Source organism: Delphinus delphis, chromosome 4, assembly GCF_949987515.2.
Source record: "Delphinus delphis chromosome 4, mDelDel1.2, whole genome shotgun sequence".
Lineage (NCBI taxonomy): Eukaryota > Metazoa > Chordata > Mammalia > Artiodactyla > Delphinidae > Delphinus > Delphinus delphis.
In genome coordinates this window covers 55,733,758-55,753,909 of record NC_082686.1, presented here as the reverse complement: position 1 = coordinate 55,753,909, position 20,152 = coordinate 55,733,758, and the positions used below count along the sequence as shown (strand labels likewise).

General features: G+C 38.6%; 1 protein-coding gene and 1 pseudogene across 1 annotated transcript in view; both read left to right on the top strand.

The window, feature by feature from the left end:
* The window catches only part of MORC1 (MORC family CW-type zinc finger 1), a 179,351-nt gene that overhangs the window by 56,482 nt on the left and 102,717 nt on the right, over window positions 1-20,152 (top strand). The window contains exons 9-13 of the mRNA XM_060009873.1: window positions 7,853-7,978; window positions 12,764-12,843; window positions 13,543-13,616; window positions 15,991-16,055; window positions 18,281-18,424. Of these exons, the coding sequence (XP_059865856.1) occupies window positions 7,853-7,978; window positions 12,764-12,843; window positions 13,543-13,616; window positions 15,991-16,055; window positions 18,281-18,424 (489 nt within the window). The remainder of the gene's footprint in view (window positions 1-7,852; window positions 7,979-12,763; window positions 12,844-13,542; window positions 13,617-15,990; window positions 16,056-18,280; window positions 18,425-20,152) is intronic.
* LOC132423886 (uncharacterized) lies at window positions 10,370-11,252 on the top strand (annotated as a pseudogene).

The window sequence follows — 20,152 nt, the reverse complement described above, 5'->3', positions numbered from 1 at the left end:
AAAGACAGTCTCTTCAATAAGTGGGGCTGGGAAAACTGGACAGCTAGATGTTAAAGAATGAATTTAGAACACTCTCTAACACCATGTACAAAAATAAACTCAAAATGGATTAAAGACCTAAATGTAGAGTGGGCACTATAAAACTCTTAGAGGAAAACATACAAAGAACACTCTTTGACATAAATCACAGCAAGATCTTTTTTGACCCACCTCCTAGAGTAATGGAAATAAAAAAAAAATGCAACCTAATGAAACTTAAAAGCTTTTGCACAGCAAAGAAAGTATAAACAAAATGAAAAGACAGCCCTTAGAATGGGAGAAAATATTTGCTAACAAATCAATGGGGAAAGAATTAATCTCCTCAATATATAAACAGCTCATGCAGCTCAATATTAAAAAAACAAACAACCCAATCAAAAAATGGCTGGAAGACCTAAATAGACATTTCTCCAAAGAAGACATACACATGGCCAAGAGGCACATGACAAGCTGCTCAACGTCACTAATCATTAGAGAAATGCAAATCAAAACTACAGTGAGGTATCACCTCACACCGGTTAGAATGGGCATCATCAGAAAATCTACAAACAACAAATGCTGGAGAGGGTGTGGAGAAAAGGGAACCCTCTTGTACAGTTAATGGGAATGTAAATTGATACAGTCACTATGGAGAACAGTATGGAGGTTCCTTAAAAAACTAAAAATAGAATTACCATATGATCCAGCAATCCCACTACTGGGCATATATCCAGAGAAAACCATAATTCAAAAAGACACATGCACCCCAATATTTATTGCAGTAGTCTTTACAATAGGCAGGACATGGAAGCAACCTAAATGCCCATCAACAGATGAATGGATAAGGAAGATGTGGTACATATATACAATGGAATATTACTCAGCCATAAAAAGGAACGAGATTGGGTCATCTGTAGAGATGTGGATGGACCTAGTGACTGTCATACAGAGTGAAGTAAGTCAGAAAGAAAAACAAATTTCGTATATTAACGCATATATGTGGAATCCAGAAAAATGGTAGTGATGAACTGTTTTGCAAGGCAGGAATAGAGACACAGATGTAGAGAAGAAACCAAGGGGGGAAAGTGGGGGCTGGTTGTGGGATGAATTGGGAGATTGGGATTGACATATATACACTAATATGTATAAAATAGGTAACTAATAAGAACCTGCTGTATAAAAAAAATAAAATAAAATTCAAAAAAACGTACCTTTATTTCCCCTTTGTACCTCAGTATTTAAATGGATAAAGGAATATTGGTTTAAAAATTGTTTTTCTCAGTACTTACTACTTGTTTGACTTCTTGAATCCATGTTGTTAGTGAGAAGTCTGATGAAGATGTAATTATTAAAATTTTGTAATGCTCATTTTTCCTGTGCATAGCTTTTAGGATTTTCTCTTACCTTTAATAATTCCTTAATGTGGGTCTTGGCTTTCTCTAATTCTTCATACTCAGCAGTTGGAGGACTCTTGTAACTTATTACTTTCATATGGGCTCTGCCTTCAAATAGATCCAGATCCAACCACTTATCATCTCCTCTGCTGCTATGTTCCTGGTCCAGGCTACCCTCATATCTCACCTGGATTATTGCAGAAGTCCTCCCACTGGTCGACTGGTCTTCCTGCGTCCACCCTTGGCCCTGTAAAAACTATTCTACCCTTGCTCCTCTGTAGCAGCCAGAGTAGTCTTTTAAACAGTCTCTGTATAGAATTCTCCAGTGACTTCCCATTTCACCCAGAGAAAAAAGTCAATGTCTGTACAGTGTTCTGCAGCATCCTGCATATTAGTCACCTATATTTCTCTGATCTTCTTTCCCCTTTTTCTCATTCCTCTCTACGCACCCAAGCATCCTTACTATTCTTCCTTGGATTTCAGCAGGAGACTAGTATGTGTTCTAAGTCTACCAACTTGATTCTAGCTATGTCTTTGATTTTTAAAAAAAGATTCCTTTATATGATGTCATGGTCTGTCAGCAGAGACATTAGGGTTAATTGAATGAATGGGCAGCATTTGCAGTCTAATGCCATATCATATATTCTTTGTAAAGTCCATACAGAATTAGAAAATATGGGCACCATATCCTTGAATCCTGTTCTGTGGATGGAGTTGAAGGAGCCAGAACCTCAGGCTTACAGGCTGTGGATGGAGGCTGCCTGAGCCCGTCCACTAATTCCCACCACTCTGCAGCAGTGCTGTGCATCCAGCCACTCAGCCTTGGAGGCAGTAGGTACATTATAAAAAGCATGAACTTTGTAGTCACTTAGAACTGGTCTCAAATTCTGGTTCTTCCACTGAGAAACGGACTATAGATAGATTCATTTTACATTCACTCATTCAGTGGATATTTATTGAGTGTAAGTATCAGGCCTTGCTTTAGGATCTGGGGATATATCAGGGAAGAAAACAAATATCTCTGCCCCCAAGTGGCTTGAATTCTGTTGAGAGAGCTTTCATTCTAATGATAAGTTATTTGTGGTCTCTGAACTTCAGTGTTCTCATCTACAGGATGAGGCTATTGCATCATCTACTTAATACGAATACTGTAGAAATAGAAGAGGCACAGTACTGGGCATATGGAAGTTCTCAGTGCATTTTAATTCTGTCCATTCTTCTTCTCCCATAGCACTTCTTTCTAGCACTTACTATAATGCTCTGTAAACTAACTCAGTGCCTGGTACATAGCAAGTAACAGATGAATTAAGGTAAACCGAATTGAATGTCAATGTCTAGGTAATTTTCTAAGGATATTGCAGATACTTTCATTGGAAGGTGCTGGCACTTTCCGTAGTGGGTTCTACTGTCCTCCATCCCTGAAGATCACTGGGGACCTTTATTAGGATGAGAGGGGGAGTTTTAGGAAATTTTGTAAAGTGCTTCTGTTACCTTTGAAATCTTTTTTGACTTCCAAATTGTGAAGGCTTGATCACTCCTATAACATTTTTCCTGATTCCCTTTTGGGGGGCCAGGATCATATGACCATTTCACTTGGTCTGTTATATATGCAATTTCCTTTTGCCCATGTTGTTTTCAATTACTTAATATCTTCTTAACATATTCAACTTTATGAAAAAATGGAAGAAACCACGGACTCTAGTAAAAAAAAAAAGGCATGTCATGGAATTGGCTGTTATCAAAAGGGCCTTTCTTGCCCCTGGAATCCATCATGGCTCAGGATCTCAGGCAACTAGAGGAATCCATCCAAAAGTAATGATATAATACGGAGTAATGGAGTTGAAATTTTGTGCTAAGTAATGTTTTGAAATTACATGTCATGTTGCCAGTGTGTTTCTAAATTGACAGTCGTTGGGCAGCATTCCATAATGTCTCTAGTTTATGTCTTAACTGAGCTGGCTAGGAACACATCAAAAGTCACGGCTTCAGCTTGTTATAATGTAGTGCTTGCCATACTATGGTTATGGCAGAAGCACTTTCATTACTTTGCGCAGCTTATAACTTTTCTTTTAAATTGCCTCTTCGAGTTGACATTTCTCTTAGGTATAATCTACCCTGAGATTAAATTTGGTTAGGCCCTTTATAGTTCAGAACTTAAACTAGTTAAAAATCTTTACGCACTTCTTTATATTCAAGATAATATAGGCCTTGTTAATTTCAACTTCAAGACCTCTTCAGAGATTTTATAGGGATTTTAGCAATAAATTTAGAAAATTATAAACCAGTTTTGGTTATAGTATACAGTATTTTCATGAATAGAAATATGACACTTCAGAGATACTCCAAAAGGGATCTAATTTAGTCTGGTGCCCAGATTTTAGAGTTGTTTTCTCAACTATGGAAGGTAGCTCAGTGGTTGGACTGGATGGGAGTCTGTTGTCTGTGTACCCAGTGTAGATAAATATGGAGGGTGTCCTAGGTCCAAACACCTTCAAGCGATTGTTCTGCTCCCTTCTTTCAGGAAAACTGCTTTACATACTACCCTGTCCAGTAGGTCTACTAGGCAATGGTTCTTAAAACTGGTAGAGTTAAAGAAACACCTGGATAGTTTAAAAAAAATTCACATTCTCAGACTCCAGCCACAGAGAATCTGAATTGGTAGGTAAAGGAGATTTGACCTTGGTCATGAGACCCCTCTTTCTGGACCCTCTCCTACCCTTAACATAGTTTGGTGGTCCCAGCACACCAATCCACCCATGATATGCCACATATGGAGCAACACTTCCAACAGCAGGAGGACAGGGTGATTAGTCTGGGAGAAGAGAGAGGCCACACAGAGGCCACAGCCACAGCTGGAGGCTAAATTTGAGACTTTTTGAGAATACCCATCGCTGAGTAGGGGACAAGCACATAGATTACCCCAGCTCCTCTATCATATTCCACAGACTATAAAGCCAGTTTCTGCCTGAAAATTTTCCCTTCTCAAGTCTGTCACATGACGATGTGTGTGTGTGTGTGTGTGTGTGTGTGTGTGTGTGTGTGTGTTAGGGAGCTTGCTCTCTTCTTTTCTCAGTTTATTATAGACAGTTAAATAGAAAGTAAGAGAGAAAGATGATACAGACAAAGAGAGAGAAATATGGATACTTCTGGAAAACTTTAGGTTGGAAAAGACATTTAGGAGGAAACAAGAGACGAACACCTCTTGGAGAAGATCTATGAAGCAGCTCCTGCATGATGGAGAGTAACACTATATTTTTTCTTAGATCTTCTGAAGATACCATGATGACAGAGTACATTTGTATCTCAGTTTCCCCAGTGGGTGGCTTTATTTGTAAACACTGGTAACATCATCACTGAAGATGATCAGTCATTAAAAAGTCTTGTATAGGGAACCCTCTGTTGTTCGTTTTAAATTAAGCCAAGGAAGTCCTGAATAATTATCATTTATTCAACAAATGTTTATTGGTGAGGATGCTAGCCTCATGGAGGGTACAGCCTGACGGAGATACAAGTAAGTAAACAGTCAACGACACCACAAAGCGGCAAGTGCTGTGGAGGGGGCCACAGAAAAAGGAGGGGAGCACCGGAGAGTGACTCACCCAATCTTGGGGAGTGAGGGAAGGCTTTGAGAGGAAGTGCGATCTGAAGCGTGAAGAGCAGCTCACTGAAAATGGCCACAGAATTGAATGTGTCAAGGCTTGGGGGTAAGAAAGCATGACCCCATATCTGGAGAACTGAAGTGGTCCTAAATGGCTAGACTGAAACTGGCAGGAGACGAGGCTGGAGAGTTAAGTGGGGTCCAGATCATGAAGGACCTTATGTATCACATAAAGACGTTTGAAAGTGACATTGGGAAGCCTGTTTCATATACAGATGTCATATTTAGCCTTCTTTGTCTTTCTATCACTGACATGATAATAGCATAAGAAGTATTGCTGTTCTCTTTGTCACAAGTAAATAGGAACTTTCAAAAGTAGGTGTGTGGGGGCTTCCCTGGTGGCGCAGTGGTTGAGAGTCCACCTGCCGATGCAGGGGACACGGGTTCGTGCCCCGGTCCAGGAGGATCCCACATGCCGCAGAGCAGCTGCGCCATGAGCCGTGGCCGCTGAGCCTGTGTGTCCGGTGCCTGTGCTCCGCAACGGGAGAGGCCACAGCAGTGAGAGCCCCGCGTATCGCAAAAAAAAAAAAAAAAAAAAAAAGTAGGTGTGTGTGTAGAAAAGGGTTAATGCTAGAAGTCTTGCTTGCAAGATTGGCCCTTGGCTGGTAAACAGTTCCCCTCACTGATATAAAACTTTCTGTAACAGGTGAAGGTGGCTCACTGTGTCCAGACTGTGCAAATAACATGATATATGCTGAAAATCTACTTTTTTTTCTGGGTCTCTGGAATTTTTATACATGCTAGGCAGAGGGTGTTTATATGACCAGCCCCAGTAAAAAGACAAAAACAAAAACAGAAGCAAAGAACAAACAATGATGAAAAAGCCTTGAGGGCCCAGAGTCTCTAATGGGCTTCCTGAGGCAGAAGCATCACACACACGTTGCTACGTTTTCATAGCTGGGGAAAGAGTATTCTCTCTGTGACCCTTCATGAGGGGGAGAACATAAGAAAGCCACACGAGGATTCCTCCAGACATCACCTCTCTTTTCCATAGGAGCCATTGTATATCCTTACTTCGTCACCGTGATAAAGCTTAGCCATGAATACAATTACATGCTAAGTCCCGTGAGACCTTCTAGCGCATCTTCCTCACGTAGGGGAGGTCTTGAGGATCCCTAGCAAACATGCTATGAATATTTACCTATAAATATTAATGGAATGAGTAAAGAAGTGACCTGTTAAGAAGTAGACATATTAGTGTCCTTATTTTATATTTGTATAATATTTTTTTAACCAAAACTTGTCTAACCCAGTTGGATCTCTCACCAGATTTCTCAAATTCTCAAACTTGTCTCTGAATTACTTTTGACTTTTACCTTCAAATGACAAAGAAGTGTTAGCTTTGAGGAGAGTCAAAAGAAGGAGCTTCTAGCTGTAAGGGCAATTTCAAATCAGGAGATCCAGAAAGGATTTGAATAATGGCAGAAGTCCTCAGAATTTTTATAGTGTCCCAAGGTGACTTTTTTTTCTCTCTTAACAGGGGAGGACTTACTTGACTGTGCAGCTTCTGGTATACTAATAATTGACTACATTACTGTAGTCATGCAGATAGCCTTTCGTGTCACATTAAAGCTGCACTTGTATTTATGGAGTAATAGCCATGGACTAGATGCCTTTACGTAATTTATATTGGGAAATTCTACTGAAGGCTTTCTTTTTAAACAACTAATAGAAATTCCTGACTTCATAATGAGCTTCAGATCCTGCTTGGAGGAACTTATAACCAACCAGGAAATCCTTGGACTGCCTATGGATTTCGTCTTCATTTTTGTAAATTCCTTGGAGCTCGGTTCTTTCTTACTGAGTAATTGCCAATAATGTGACCCCATTGAGCAGCCACCTCTCAACAGGCTTTATATTTCCTTTCCACCAACTTGTCTCCCTCTGGACTGAGGTAGGATTATAAAAATGATAGGTTTACTGCTCCCTGCTTTCTATTTGTGCCTTGTAGCCCTTCCCTTGTAGACTTTTCTAGCACCCAGGAGATGAAGAGCACTACTTCTTAAGCATGGCTGGGCCTGTTTTTGATCTTTATTTCTTGTCTAATTGGAGAGGATTTACAGTTCACAAGTAGACTTTAATATAGAAGGTCCCTGGAGTTGTTGTTATACAGCAACTCAGCGACTTCTCAACAATGTGCTGTTTTACAAGGGTAGTTTTCTTCATAGGCTATTTATGTTGTTTCTGCTCCCATTTTATTGCCTTTCCACCCTTTATTTTTCTCTTTTCTTTTTCACTTATCATGTTATCAGACTTCTCCCCTCAGCTGGCCATTAATACTTATTTTAACACTTAATTGCACTTACAGAGTGAAGTTTTATGTTTCTTGTTCATAATTTTTAAAGCAAATGAAACATTTTATTGTATTTCTCTGTTTGCAGTAACTTCATGGAAATGTATTTCATTCATGTGGGCCTAGATTCATTTTGTTATGTTTGAGCAGGGGGATTGTTTTGTATATTTGAGGCGGTTTTGTCCTTCTGGGCTGATAGCTTTAATGAAAAGTATCTTTTCTATTGCTGATGTAAGTGTACTTTGAATTGGCTAGTTGCCAACCAGAGTTCAGTTCTAATCAATGTGTAGGTTATTCACGGAAGCCCTTGTATTTAGGGGTGTGTGAGTGTTGCAGGATTTGCTGGTATTTGTTGTGTCATTAGGTTTAGAAAAAAGTTCCTGAAGCTGCTAGTAGTAACCATTATGACTTGGTAGTCTTATTTTTTCTTCTCAAATAATGTCATTATTACATTGTCTACAGTATGGCCTTTGATATTTTCTTTTCTAGTTTTCCAGAGAGACGGTCATTCAGAGCCTATACATCTGTTCTGTATTTTGACCCTTGGATGAGAATATTCATTCAGGCCAAAAGAGTTAAAACAAAATACCTATGTTATTGCCTCTACAGACCCAGGTAACTCACCTTTGTTCAATTATCTTCATAGAGTTTTCATTTGTAAAATACCTCCCACCCCAATTGTTAAAGTGATTTGATAGTAAGATTTTTGTAATTTGATAGTAAGATTTTTACAATTGCAAATAAAATTCAAACTGCATTCTGGAAGGTTTGCTGAAGAGTAATTATATGAAACAAATATTTGGCCATAATAGTAACATACTGGAGTGAACACTGCAGTTAGATGGTCCCCCCAAGTAGGAATATGTTATTTACTTCAGTGACTCCTAGGTGCTTTGATTGTAATGGGTTCTATTAAAAAAATCTGTTCACTTATATTTTCTTTTTACTCAAATATATTTGAACTATTAACATATATGTGTATGTATATTTTATATAGAGAATGCACATATGTACATCTGGTTCACTTATATTTTAATTACCATTTATATTTTAGCATAAGCTTTTTTTAAGCTTACATTTGCCTATGATATAACTTATCTTGCACAACTACGCATGCTATGAGAACAGTTTTTTTTTTCTTGGTGTGTGGTGTGTGGGTGGTCATTTATTTTCTAAACATTTATCAAAACCTGTTAGTCTGAGATTGTGCTAGAAAGATAAGATTAGTTCTAGTTTTCAGGAGTTTACTATCTACTGGGAGGAATATTTAATGCTTGTACATTGTCTATATGGACGCCTTTTGATATACATTGTTATTTAATTTTGGAGTGACCCTGTGGGTTATGTTTTATCATCATTTAGAAATAAATAAATGTCAGAACTAGATAAGAACTCAAATCTTCTGGCTCCGAATTCTGTACCAATTCAAATTCCATGCTCTTTCCCCTATACCACACTAATTCTTTATAACAGACCCACATTTGTTATATTGTCTTATTTCCATGAATAAGTAGTTGCTGTTCTGGGGCCTTGCAATCACTCATATTGATATTAACATGAAAAATTGTGGATCTCTGAATTGAATGCCCTGACCACACACGAATGGATTCCTCAAAAGCTTTACTTTTGATTTCTGATTCTACTGCAGGTCATATTTTGAAAAATGAAGTACACCAAGCCTGAGACTTACTGTATAAATCTGTTTGTTCCTTAATTCATATCAAAGTGATACTTCCTTTTCATCAGTCTCATTCTTCTGGGAAGCACCAAGGGTCTCCTGGATCAATCAATATAGCTCATCTTTTCAAATTAAATTATTCCTCTCTTAGTGAGTTTGGATAAAAAATGGTTTAAGCCAGTGGAAAATGTGGATTTATCCGTATATTCTGAGGGAATTTTATTAAATTGAATTTCGTCTACCTAAATTACTTATATCAAGTGATGGCTGTTTCCTACCCTAGTATATTTTTTAATGCACCTTTCAGTGTAATATTCTTAGATATATCTTACCAGGAAGTAGATATAATATAAATATTTATTTTATTCCTTCAAAGATACTTAAGGAGGCTCTGGTACTTACACGGGGCTCTGATAAACTGTTAAGTCTGATATGTTTTGGGATCTACAGTATAGCCAGGTTTAATTTTTCATGGCTTTATCCCTTAGGCTTAACTTTCTCTCCATTTGACTTATTTACTTGCATATTGTTTTCCTCACAGCTTCTCTGGTGGCAAAAGTTTTGTGTAAGAAGTACGTGGCGTTCTCTGCATGTTATTTCACCCCTAGTGGGGTGACCCTTACTTTATTTCTTCCTTAAAAGGCACTCTAGCTCTAATGGCTGTATGGAAACAAATTAAAAGCTGGGAATGACCCTATAGGACCAGAGTAGAAGCATGTAAAATGTATTAAAAATGATTAAATTCTCTGTCCACTTGACCATCCAGCCTCCAATAAACTTCTAGACATGAACCCTGAAGTATTATTTATAAGAATACATACCTATACTTTATGGTCAGTCATTTCTCTATATTTTCGTAGCAAACAGAAAGAAGAAGATTGCATTTTAATTGTGTGGATGGACTTACAGTTGCTGTAGTTCCTTTACCCCAATGTCTCTAACAAGTTCAGAAGGTGCTAGGGGGGAATTTTTGGTGTCATGTCATTGGTTTCCTCCCTTAATCATATTCTCTTCAGTGTTTTTATCAATAGCTTGGGTAAAAAACAGGCATGTTTGAATTCATAATAGACCCTGAACTAGAAGGAGTATCTTATATCAGGCATAATGCGAACAAGATGTGAGAGAGTTGAAATACGAAAGATAAATGTAGTATAAATAACCTACAGTCCCGAATTTAGATTTAAAAAATCTATTGTGTTAATATCCTAGACTTGGACAGTGATTTACATGAAAAAAAATAGATGTTTTCATTGACCACAAGCTTAATCTAAGCTGATAGTGTGACAGGGTTGCTGAAAATATTTATGGAACTTAGCTAGCAGCACAAGATGGTAGCCATCCGTTCTCCCCCCGCCCCGCCGCGGGTGCCAGCGGCTCGGGCGGCGGGAGCAGCGGCAGCGGCCAGGCAGCCCAGCTTCGCGAAGGCTCTGCGCCCGCAGGCACCCGGTCCGCGCCCGCCCCGCCGCCACGATGCCCACGAGGAAGAAACCGGCTCCTGCAAAAGTAGAAACGAAGCCAAAAAAGGCGGCAGGAAAGGATAAATCTTCAGACAAAAAAGTGCAAACAGAAGGGAAAAGGGGAGCAAAGGGAAAACAGGCTGAAGTGGCTAACCAAGACACTAAGACAGACTCACCTGCAGAAAATGGAGAAGCTAAAAACGAGGAGAGCCCAGCTTCCGATGAAGCAGGAGGGAAAGAAGCCAAGTCTGATTAATATCACCCACCTGGTCCTATCAGGGGTCCCTGTCTCCCTCCTTGTACAATCCAGAGGAATATTTTTATCAACTATTTTGTAAATGCAGGTTTTTTAGTAACTAGAAACATTTTTAAAAAGGAGGGAGTCCCACCTCATCCCATTTTTTAAGTGTAAACGCTCTTTTTTAAGAGCAGCGTTTGCTGGTTGTTTATTTTTTGGTAGAGTCAGAAAATAGTGGGATATTGAATATGGGAGGCTTTGATTGTCTTGGGTGTCAGCTTAACATTCCACAGATGGGGGGTAGCTTTTCTATCCTATAATACAAAGCACACTAAATGGCAGTTTGGAGACAGTTGTGCATTTAATGTCTTAAACGCTTTACATTACTTGTTTCCCATGTTGTTTTTGGTAGAATTGTTTCCTAAAGGAAACCACTCACCCCTTGATCTTGGCTCTCCTGGGCAGAATTTTGTGCACTTTGTAACATCTTTGGTAATGGTAGTCCAGTTCTTCTAGTAACTGTTAATGTGCTGTGGACGACTGACAATTTGAGTGTGTAGTGTATATGATATTAAATTGTGAATTAGTTGGACTTACGATATAATAGCATATTAGTATTTGAAGGTATTGGTACTTGATATCCTGTGAAGGGAAATTTGCCTCCAAATTTTAAGCTGGAAAGTCACTGGAATAACTGTTCAGAAAAGAATCACAACTACATGATTTTTTAGATTTTTGGTACGTATATTGAGAATTGTGTACAAATTGAAATGTCTGTATACTGATCCTCAAAACAACCAATAAAATCTCAATTATAAAAGAAAAGAAAAGAAAAGAGCAAGATGGTAACACTACCAATAAACCATGTCCTGCTTATACCATGTCTGGAGGGTGATGTTCAGATGAGGATGCTTTAGGAGGGAAGGGACTTCCTAGCTCACAGTATAAATTAACTATCTGGTTATCTGGTAGGGGGTCATTGGTGGAATTGAGCATCATGCCGTGGCTGAGGGAATACACAGGGCCTGAGTGAAAACGTGAAAAGCTGCCATGTGATGGTTGGAATTCTAGAGGGCAGAACTTGGATGGCTGGATAGAAGTGGAAGACAGAGCTAGCTCAGCATGAGAGTGTTAGGCTGTTTTTGCAAGGCAGAGACACACAGATTACCTTTTTCTATTGGTGTATATTTATTTATTTAAATTTATTTGTTTATTTATTTATTGGCCGAGTTGGGTCTTCGTTGCTGCGCGAGGGCTTTCTCTAGTTGCGGCGAGTGGGGGCTACTCTTCGTTGCGGTGCGTGGGCTTCTTATTGCGGTGGCTTCTCTTGTTGCAGCGCACAAGGTCTTAGGTCTTAGACTGTAACAGAAACAAGCTGCTGGCCTAATTAGGCCCACGAGCAGTATTTTGCCTATGCCTGGCATAGGCTCATTGGGCATATAGATGTAGACTCTCTCCTCTGCCTGAACAGATGCCTCTTTTTATATGTCTTTAAATGTTTTGGCTTCAAGAGATGTTCTAGAATTCTCCATCTAACTCTCACTGCCTTTCTAAACACTGCCTTTCTAAACATTGAAGTTATCAGAGAATGTTAAGCTCCTGAGTCTACATGGGTATCAGACAAAATTAGGGACTGAGAGAAGCAGTTTATCCAGTATCAGTGATGATCTGGGTAAGAGGGCTAGGTATATTAACCAGAAACTTTGATAATGGAGCAGTTACATAGAAAATTTTCTTTTTAAGAAAATTGTCCTATTTTACATGTATAAGTGAACATTTGTGTGGCCAGAGATTTTCTTATATCTCTCCTGAAGTTCCCTTACTAAAGCAAAATTGCCAAGTATCAAAAGGCAAGAAATTTTTTTTAGGCCTAAACTTTGCTGACTTACCAGCTGAATGCAACTTACTTGATGACTTTTTCTTAATAATAACATATCTCTGGAGTATATAGTCTTCCTAAAGAACATTTTTGTATTATGAACTTTAAAATGATAATCTGACTTACGTTCTTTCTTGTTTCATTTCAGAAAGTATCTGTATGTCACATCTTCTTTTAAAGGAGCATTTAAAAATGAAGTTAAAAAGGCAGAAGAAGCAGTAAAGATAGGTATGTAATTACCTATGGCCTCCATCGTTATTGTTAATTTATCCAGCAGATGTTAATTGAGCAGTTATTCTGAGACATACCCTGCTTTGGGCATTATAGGAATAAACACACGTAATCAAATGTAATTCCTACCTCTAAGGAACTTCATAACACGTTTTCCATCTTTGATTTTGTCTAAATATGATGTTATTATTATAAAAGTAATTCAAGTTCTGCATACACACTTGGAACTAGATTGATGTATATTAGGGTTGTCCTGATGCAGAGTTAGATCATTTTAGAGACTGGTGTTGCATCCACTTTAAGAAGGCATGCTCTACACATTCACTCCTCCCACAAAAGGACAAAGCCATCCTTCCCCAATGATCCAGGAGGGAAGAGTAGCTCTGTATCCATATTTCATGGATTTTAGAGAGTTTCCAGTCAGCCAAACATTCAGTCATGACTTTTGAATTTGTATGTGTGTGTATATATATATATATATATATATATGCCCTATAAGTTGTCATGACTTAGAGGACCCTGTATGGCTACCTAGTCTTGGAATGTGTGAAAGCTATAGAAGGAATACAGGATTTTCTGAGATTATCATCTGTAAGCCATTCTTACTGGTCATGGATATATTATATATATGTAATATTCATTTAAAGATGCTTGAAAGGGTTTCATTTTATTGAATCATCTTGCTTCTGTTTCTAGCTGAACTCATATTGAAAGAAGCACAAATCAAAGGAAACCACTCTGACAGAGCTTCTTTGTCTTCTCCTGCCAAGGTATGACATATAGAGTAGTCTTCTTAAATGGTGAACAGGGTCATTTGCTTTTTCCTGTACACAGATGACTCTTATTTATCACTTACTTCTTAAACCTTTAAACAAGCTCAGAAGATTGTTAATTTTAACACAGGTAAACAGATGGGTGCAGAGAAAGGGGAGGAAACTCAGCAAGTGGGGGTAGGCTGAGATTGAGAGCAAAGGTGAACAAAATGTGGGGTGAATTGAGAAGGAAGGAAGATCATCACAACTCATTTCTTTAAAAGGAAGGGAGGGCTTCCCTGGTGGCGCAGTGGTTGAGAGTCCGCCTGCCGATGCAGGGGACATGGGTTCGTGCCCTGGTCCGGGAAGATCCCACGTGCCGCGGAGCGGCTGGGCCCGTGAGCCATGGCCGCTGAGCCTGCGCGTCCGGAGCCTGTGCTCCGCAACGGGAGAGGCCACAACAGTGAGAGGCCCGCATACCAAAAAAAAAAAAAAAAAGAAGGGAAAAGTGATAGAGAAAAGGAGAAAATAATGAAAAGCTAGCAGAAAAAACTAGCCTATCAAGTCTCCCTGAAAATATCTCTTCAAATTATAGCTCCCTATGGACCTAAATAAATAGGAAGAACAAGGAGAAGACTAATAAGCAATCCTTCTTTCTAGTGCTAAGAATTATTTACTGTAATTATGAATATTAATAACAATGCTTCCAGCTTACAAAGCTCTTTTCTTATGAGTTGCTCCACACAGTTCATAAACATTCTATGTAATCCTTGCAATATGCCCATGAGTAAGATAGGTTATAAAGAACTATTATTATTAATTATAATGCATAGAAACTAAGAGAAAAAGAATATTGCGACCGGACATGTATTTTAAGTTTGCTAACTTTTACCAAAAATATGGTACCAAGCTTGCTACCACAGTAAGTCATTGCACGACATATTTACGTGCTTGCATGGGATAAGGAGGTATAGGGAGAAAAAAATGCTTCACTTCACCCTTTCTTCATCCTCTTCTGCGCACTCAGTATATGAATTCTTTCTGTAATTTGCCCTCAAACTTTCAAGAGCGTGTCTGATAAAGAGCTCTCATATCTAATGGTCATGAATATGGGATGAAATCAAAGAGTAGCACATGTTAATTCCCCAAATCTATCCATGACTTTCCCCAAATTCTTTTACCTTTTTCTTTTCACTTATTTTTTTTAAGGTAAACATAGACCTATCTTATTGTTGTTGACTTTTAAGGAAGAGTTTAAGCTTTCTTTATTTTGTCTCTAAAAAAAATCAATCCTTGGCTGTATGTATTTGGGAGACAAGAGAAACAGACTCTTTCTAACGGGTCAGGACCTTGCTTTCTTCTTGCCTTAGCCAGTTACCTCTCGCTGCCCCTTTGCTCTGTGCTCTAAGTTCATTGACAGGAAGGGCAGGGATGTCTTTGAGCAGCTTGCTTTGTTGCTCTGATGCACACTGGTTTCTTTAACTCAGAGAAGAGAGCTAAGCAGAATGACCTCGGCTTTTGACCTCTTAAATTCCTCTAGGCGGTTGGGTGGTTGAATTTGAAGTGAAGTACTTACCAAGCATTTACCATTTTCTTTTACTTTAAAGGCCGCGAAAATAAGGTTCAGTCAGAGGTATAGCCATCAAATGAGATGCCCATCTTTCACATCAAGTGGATGGATCACATTAAAAGTCTATTCTTATTTGTGAAATAATAACAATGCATTTTTTTTTCTGCCTGGTTATAGAGAGCATACCAGAGATAGGGTAGTGAATGAGCCAGTATATCAAATTAAAAGAGAAGAAAAGAAAGACAGGTGGGTACCAGTATTGAGGCACTCTGAAAGGGAGAAAGCCCAGGATAGGATACCCTATAAAGGGAAAGTTTGCGGAGGATTAGTTAGGGGTATATATGGAATTTGATATAGAGGAGACATTTTCTTTTGGCCTCTGATAAAATTTTTTAATTACAATTTTTTTTTCCCGAAGGAAGCCTTAGTGATGGATCACGTGATTCAGCATTTTCTGTTCTCACAGACAAAAGCCAGAGTCTAGGTGCATTGAATGACTTTCCCAAGCTTTCACATAGTTTGTGTGAAAGCCACTGTGACATTACAGGAAGCAGTGACTCTTTCTGTAACAGCCAGAGAGGACATTGGCATATGTGCAAAGGGAGAACTGTGGGCTTGGATTTGGTTTGTCTTCTTAGCTATTGGAACTTAATCATTTATCAAGTATTTATTGAGTATCTGCTATTGTAGAATTGCATTAGGCAATGTGACCTATCACTATTACCCTTGTGAAACCTTTAGATAATAGGATAATAAATATCAACTCAGCTCTCATTTATTTAATGGCATTATGTGCTCTCCTAACCAAATATACTTCTCCAGGATGTATTATGGAAAGCTTTGGAAGATGTAAAAGCAAAGCAGAAGATTCTTCAAGAGAAACGGAGGTAAGACATAAGATTTTCTGTTTGCTAGAATCCTCTGTACTATGTTAAAACAAATTCTGATTTCTGAGTAGGCAGATTTGGTGATCATTATGACAGTTTCTCTTCCTTAGCTTGTGACATCTTATGATATTAAGCATAATATGGTCAAAATCCCCCAACCAGCGTAATCAATGGAAAGTATTTATAAAGTATAGATTTTCATGTACACATATGTTAAAACTTCTCAATACAGAGTGAAAACTTAGTTCAGTGTTTGATTAGATGAAGAAGAGAACTGCCCAGGGGTCCAGCTGACAACTTCTCTTTCCCTGTGTCCTTTGCCATTTAAACTCTGGAGGGTTGGTCCCAGTTCCTTCCCTCTTCTCGTACTGCTTAACAATTTAAGATAGAGTATGCTTCAAGTAAAAGTATCACTTATATACGGTTAAAATAAAAATAGCAAGCCTATATTACAAAACCATTGTTTACATTGGTAGGGTTGACTTGATGTCCAGTTCAGGTGTTAAGCAAGTTAAATTGAAAATAATCACTGTTGTCCAAGTAAAGTCAGACTTTGGAAGCTGTGATAACTTTGAGAAACAAATTTTTAGGGAAGTGTTATTAGTTTTCAGCATTTTTTGGTGTGTGTGAACCATGATGTGCTATATAACCATAACTTTCTTCAAAACTTAAATTTGAAATGTTAATTATGCATTTATCAAAATAAATATAAAATAAATGTCATAGAAATCTTCAATGAAAAGCAAAGGCCTCTTTAAAGACTTCAGAAAGAAAAAGCTGGTTGATGACTTTTTTTGTCATCACAGTGATAGGCATGAAAGGTGACCATCCTATTACAATAATGCCAGTTGGTGTGAACTTATTTTTATAGCAAAATGCTTTTTTTTAAATTTGAAGACAATCAGTATGCCATTTACTGTCGCAGAGTGATTATGTCATACCCTCCAATACTCTGTTTTGGGGTCCCTTACAAAGTCAGTATTCTATTTAGTTAAACAACGGGAACATAATTATAGAGTAGACATTTTTGAGAAAAACTTTGATTCATATATATTTAACCCGACATGTATATGCATTTAAAAAATACATAATATATTAATTCATGTCAGTAACTCCCTCAGAAAGTCTGATGTACTCTATATATCATATCCATATAGAAGGACTGATACAACTTTGTCATTGTCCTTTAATGATAGATATATTTAATCAGTCCAGTAAGTATGTCAGTTGTAATAGCCCATGATCATGAATTTGAAAAGAAAAGCTGTTTTTGTGGAATGAGAGGAGCTACAGGATGGGTGGAGGGAAAGAATTATATTTGGTACCATTCTTGGTTGGGAAAGGAGAATAACATTTGCCAGGCACCTAATGTCTTCCAAGTTTGTACTGAACATTATCCGTTTTACTCCTCACGGAATCCCAAGTGGCTAGGCAGGTATTATTCCCATTTTTCACACGAGACAGAAAGTTGAAGCGACTCATCCATAGTCACATGGTTGTTGCAAAGACAAGCTTGTATTTGAAGTCACATCCATCTTTCTGGTTCTTACATCCAGGTGATTTTCATAGCTCCAAGCAGCCTCCTGTTATTAGGACTGTTTCTGTCATGTCTGCTATGTCTCATTTTCTATTTTTACACTTTTAATACAAAAGTCACATAAAACATAGTATAGCAGACAGAGTCAGAAAAAACAGGAGCTAATGTCTGTCGCTCTTGTAAACTTGCTTAATTAACTTTGATTTACCTTTGAATTTGGAAAAAGAGAGAAAACTAAAGAATATCTTTTGGCACATTCCAATCTGTGTAGAATATTTGGAAGTTTGAGAACATGCTGAAAGTTAGAAATACCTAAATTTTAAAATGGTCAAATCATCATTTTTCAAAAAATGCTGTGATGTACATATTAGACCAGTTAACATTTTAAAACTTGCACTTTCTAGTTCTTGTAAACTGTAAACTTTCTAGTTCTTGTAAATTTAAATTGGCAAACTCATTTCTGAATCAGAGTGCTTGTGTTTGACTGGTATTGTTATTGCCTATTATGTTTATGCAGAATACTTGGCCATACAGAGATACCGAGTCTGCTTACTAAGTTTTGCAAAATATCTCTATATTTTATGTATATAGTTCCTTTGATATTTATCTTCTGAGTTTGTTTATTAACAGTTTGTAAACTGTATATTTTTATTAATATATTTTTTTCACTTTCTAAATGTAATGCTAGAGAATTAAAAAAGGCAAGGACACTCACCCTGTTCTTTGGTGTGAACATAGAAAACCGAAGCCAAGCCGGGATGTTCATTTACAGTAATAACCGCTTGATCAAAATGCATGAGAAAGTGGGCCCACAGTTGAAACTGAAGTCCTCGTAAGTATGTTTTTGTTTTCAGAGGCGCAGGCAGGATGAGGGAAGTTGCAGTAATCTTTTGTCTGTGGAGTTAAGGGATTAATCATAATGGGAGCAGGTGTCATATCCCCCATCCACCCTTCCCATCAGTGTGCAGGCATTCATCTGCCTAATTTATAATGTCAGTGGAGCTGTGTGCCTGCTCTAAGGAAAAAGCACGCTTTTGGAAACTTTACCATTTCTTGTGCCATCTACTAGGGTTAAGTTTCTGATATTTCACCAATTAAAAAATAATATAAGCAGAGTAAAGAAATTTTAGGGAAGAAAAATCCATAGTCTTATACCACAGCCCTGTTAACATTTTGTGCAGCCCCTGCATGTATGAGTTCCTGCCAGTTACCTGCATGAGCGTATATTCTTAACACTCTTCAGCCTGCTTCGATCCCAGAGTAATACATTCTGGTGCTTTCCCAGTGGTGGGTCTGAAACTCCACAAGCTGCTCTCATGAATTATGTAGAGTCCTGAAGAGAGACCATAGAAAAGCACAGAGTCAGACAGGATAACTGCGAGCAGTAGGATGGCTCAGTGGGGGGCTTCCCTGGTGGCGCAGTGGTTGAGAGTCCGCCTGCCGATGCAGGGGACACGGGTTCGTGCCCTGGTCCAGGAAGATCCCACATGCCGCAGAGCGGCTGGGCCCGTGAGCCATGGCCACTGAGCCTGCGCGTCCGGAGCCTGTGCTCTGCAACGGGAGAGGCCACAATGGTGAGAGGCCCGCGTACAGCAAAAAAAAAAAAAAAGAAAAAAAAAAGGATGGCTCAGGGGGACAGTTTTTCATCTTGTTCCCTCATTCTCAAGGAATTAGTGATTCACTCATTTGTTCATTCAACAAGCACTTGTATTGCAGTATCTTGTGGCAGGCACTGTACTGAGCTCTGCAGACAAAATGTTGAAAACCTACTACCTTTTGCTAAGGAACTTATAGTCCAGTGAGATGGACAAATGTATAAATACGTATTTATTATTGTATGGGAACAGCAAGAATGATCTTTTAAAACATAAATTAGTTTATTCTCTTGCTTAAAATCCCAGTGCATGTAGAATAGAACTGCTTTTCATAGTCTGCCAGTGATCTGGCTGCTGCCTGGCTCTGGGACACACCCCACCCATCCCCAGACTCTGCCTGCATTCCCCTCACACCAGCAGGCTCCCTGTTCCTTTGACATCCTAAGCTTGTTCCTGCCTTAGGGCCTTGACATTTGCTATTCCCTCTGCCTTGAACCTTCTGTCCTCAGATCTTCTTACTGCTGGTCTTAGCGTGTCACTCAGGCACCAGCTCTGAAGTCTGCTCCACAGGAAGGTCTTCTTAGACTGTCTAATTAAAATCAGCCCCTGCCATCACCCCTCTCTACCTTTTCTCTTTTCGCAGATTACAGCACCTGCTGTATTTTCCTTATACAAACTTATTGCCATTTGAAATGCCCTTATCACCCTTAATGGTCGTCATCCCTTAATAGAAGAGAAACTTCATAAACAGGGACCTTGTCTTTCTTATTCATAACGGATTCCTAGTTCCTTGAATAGGGCCAGGTGCTGAGCGTGAATGAATTGATGAATGAACAAATATATGTTAGAGGCAAGTATCAGGTGCAAAAAGCCTCTTAGGAGGAGCAGTAAATGAAACTGGGGGAATTTAAGTTAGGTTTCCTGGAAGAAATGATGCCCAAATTCAGACTTACAGAATGACTGGC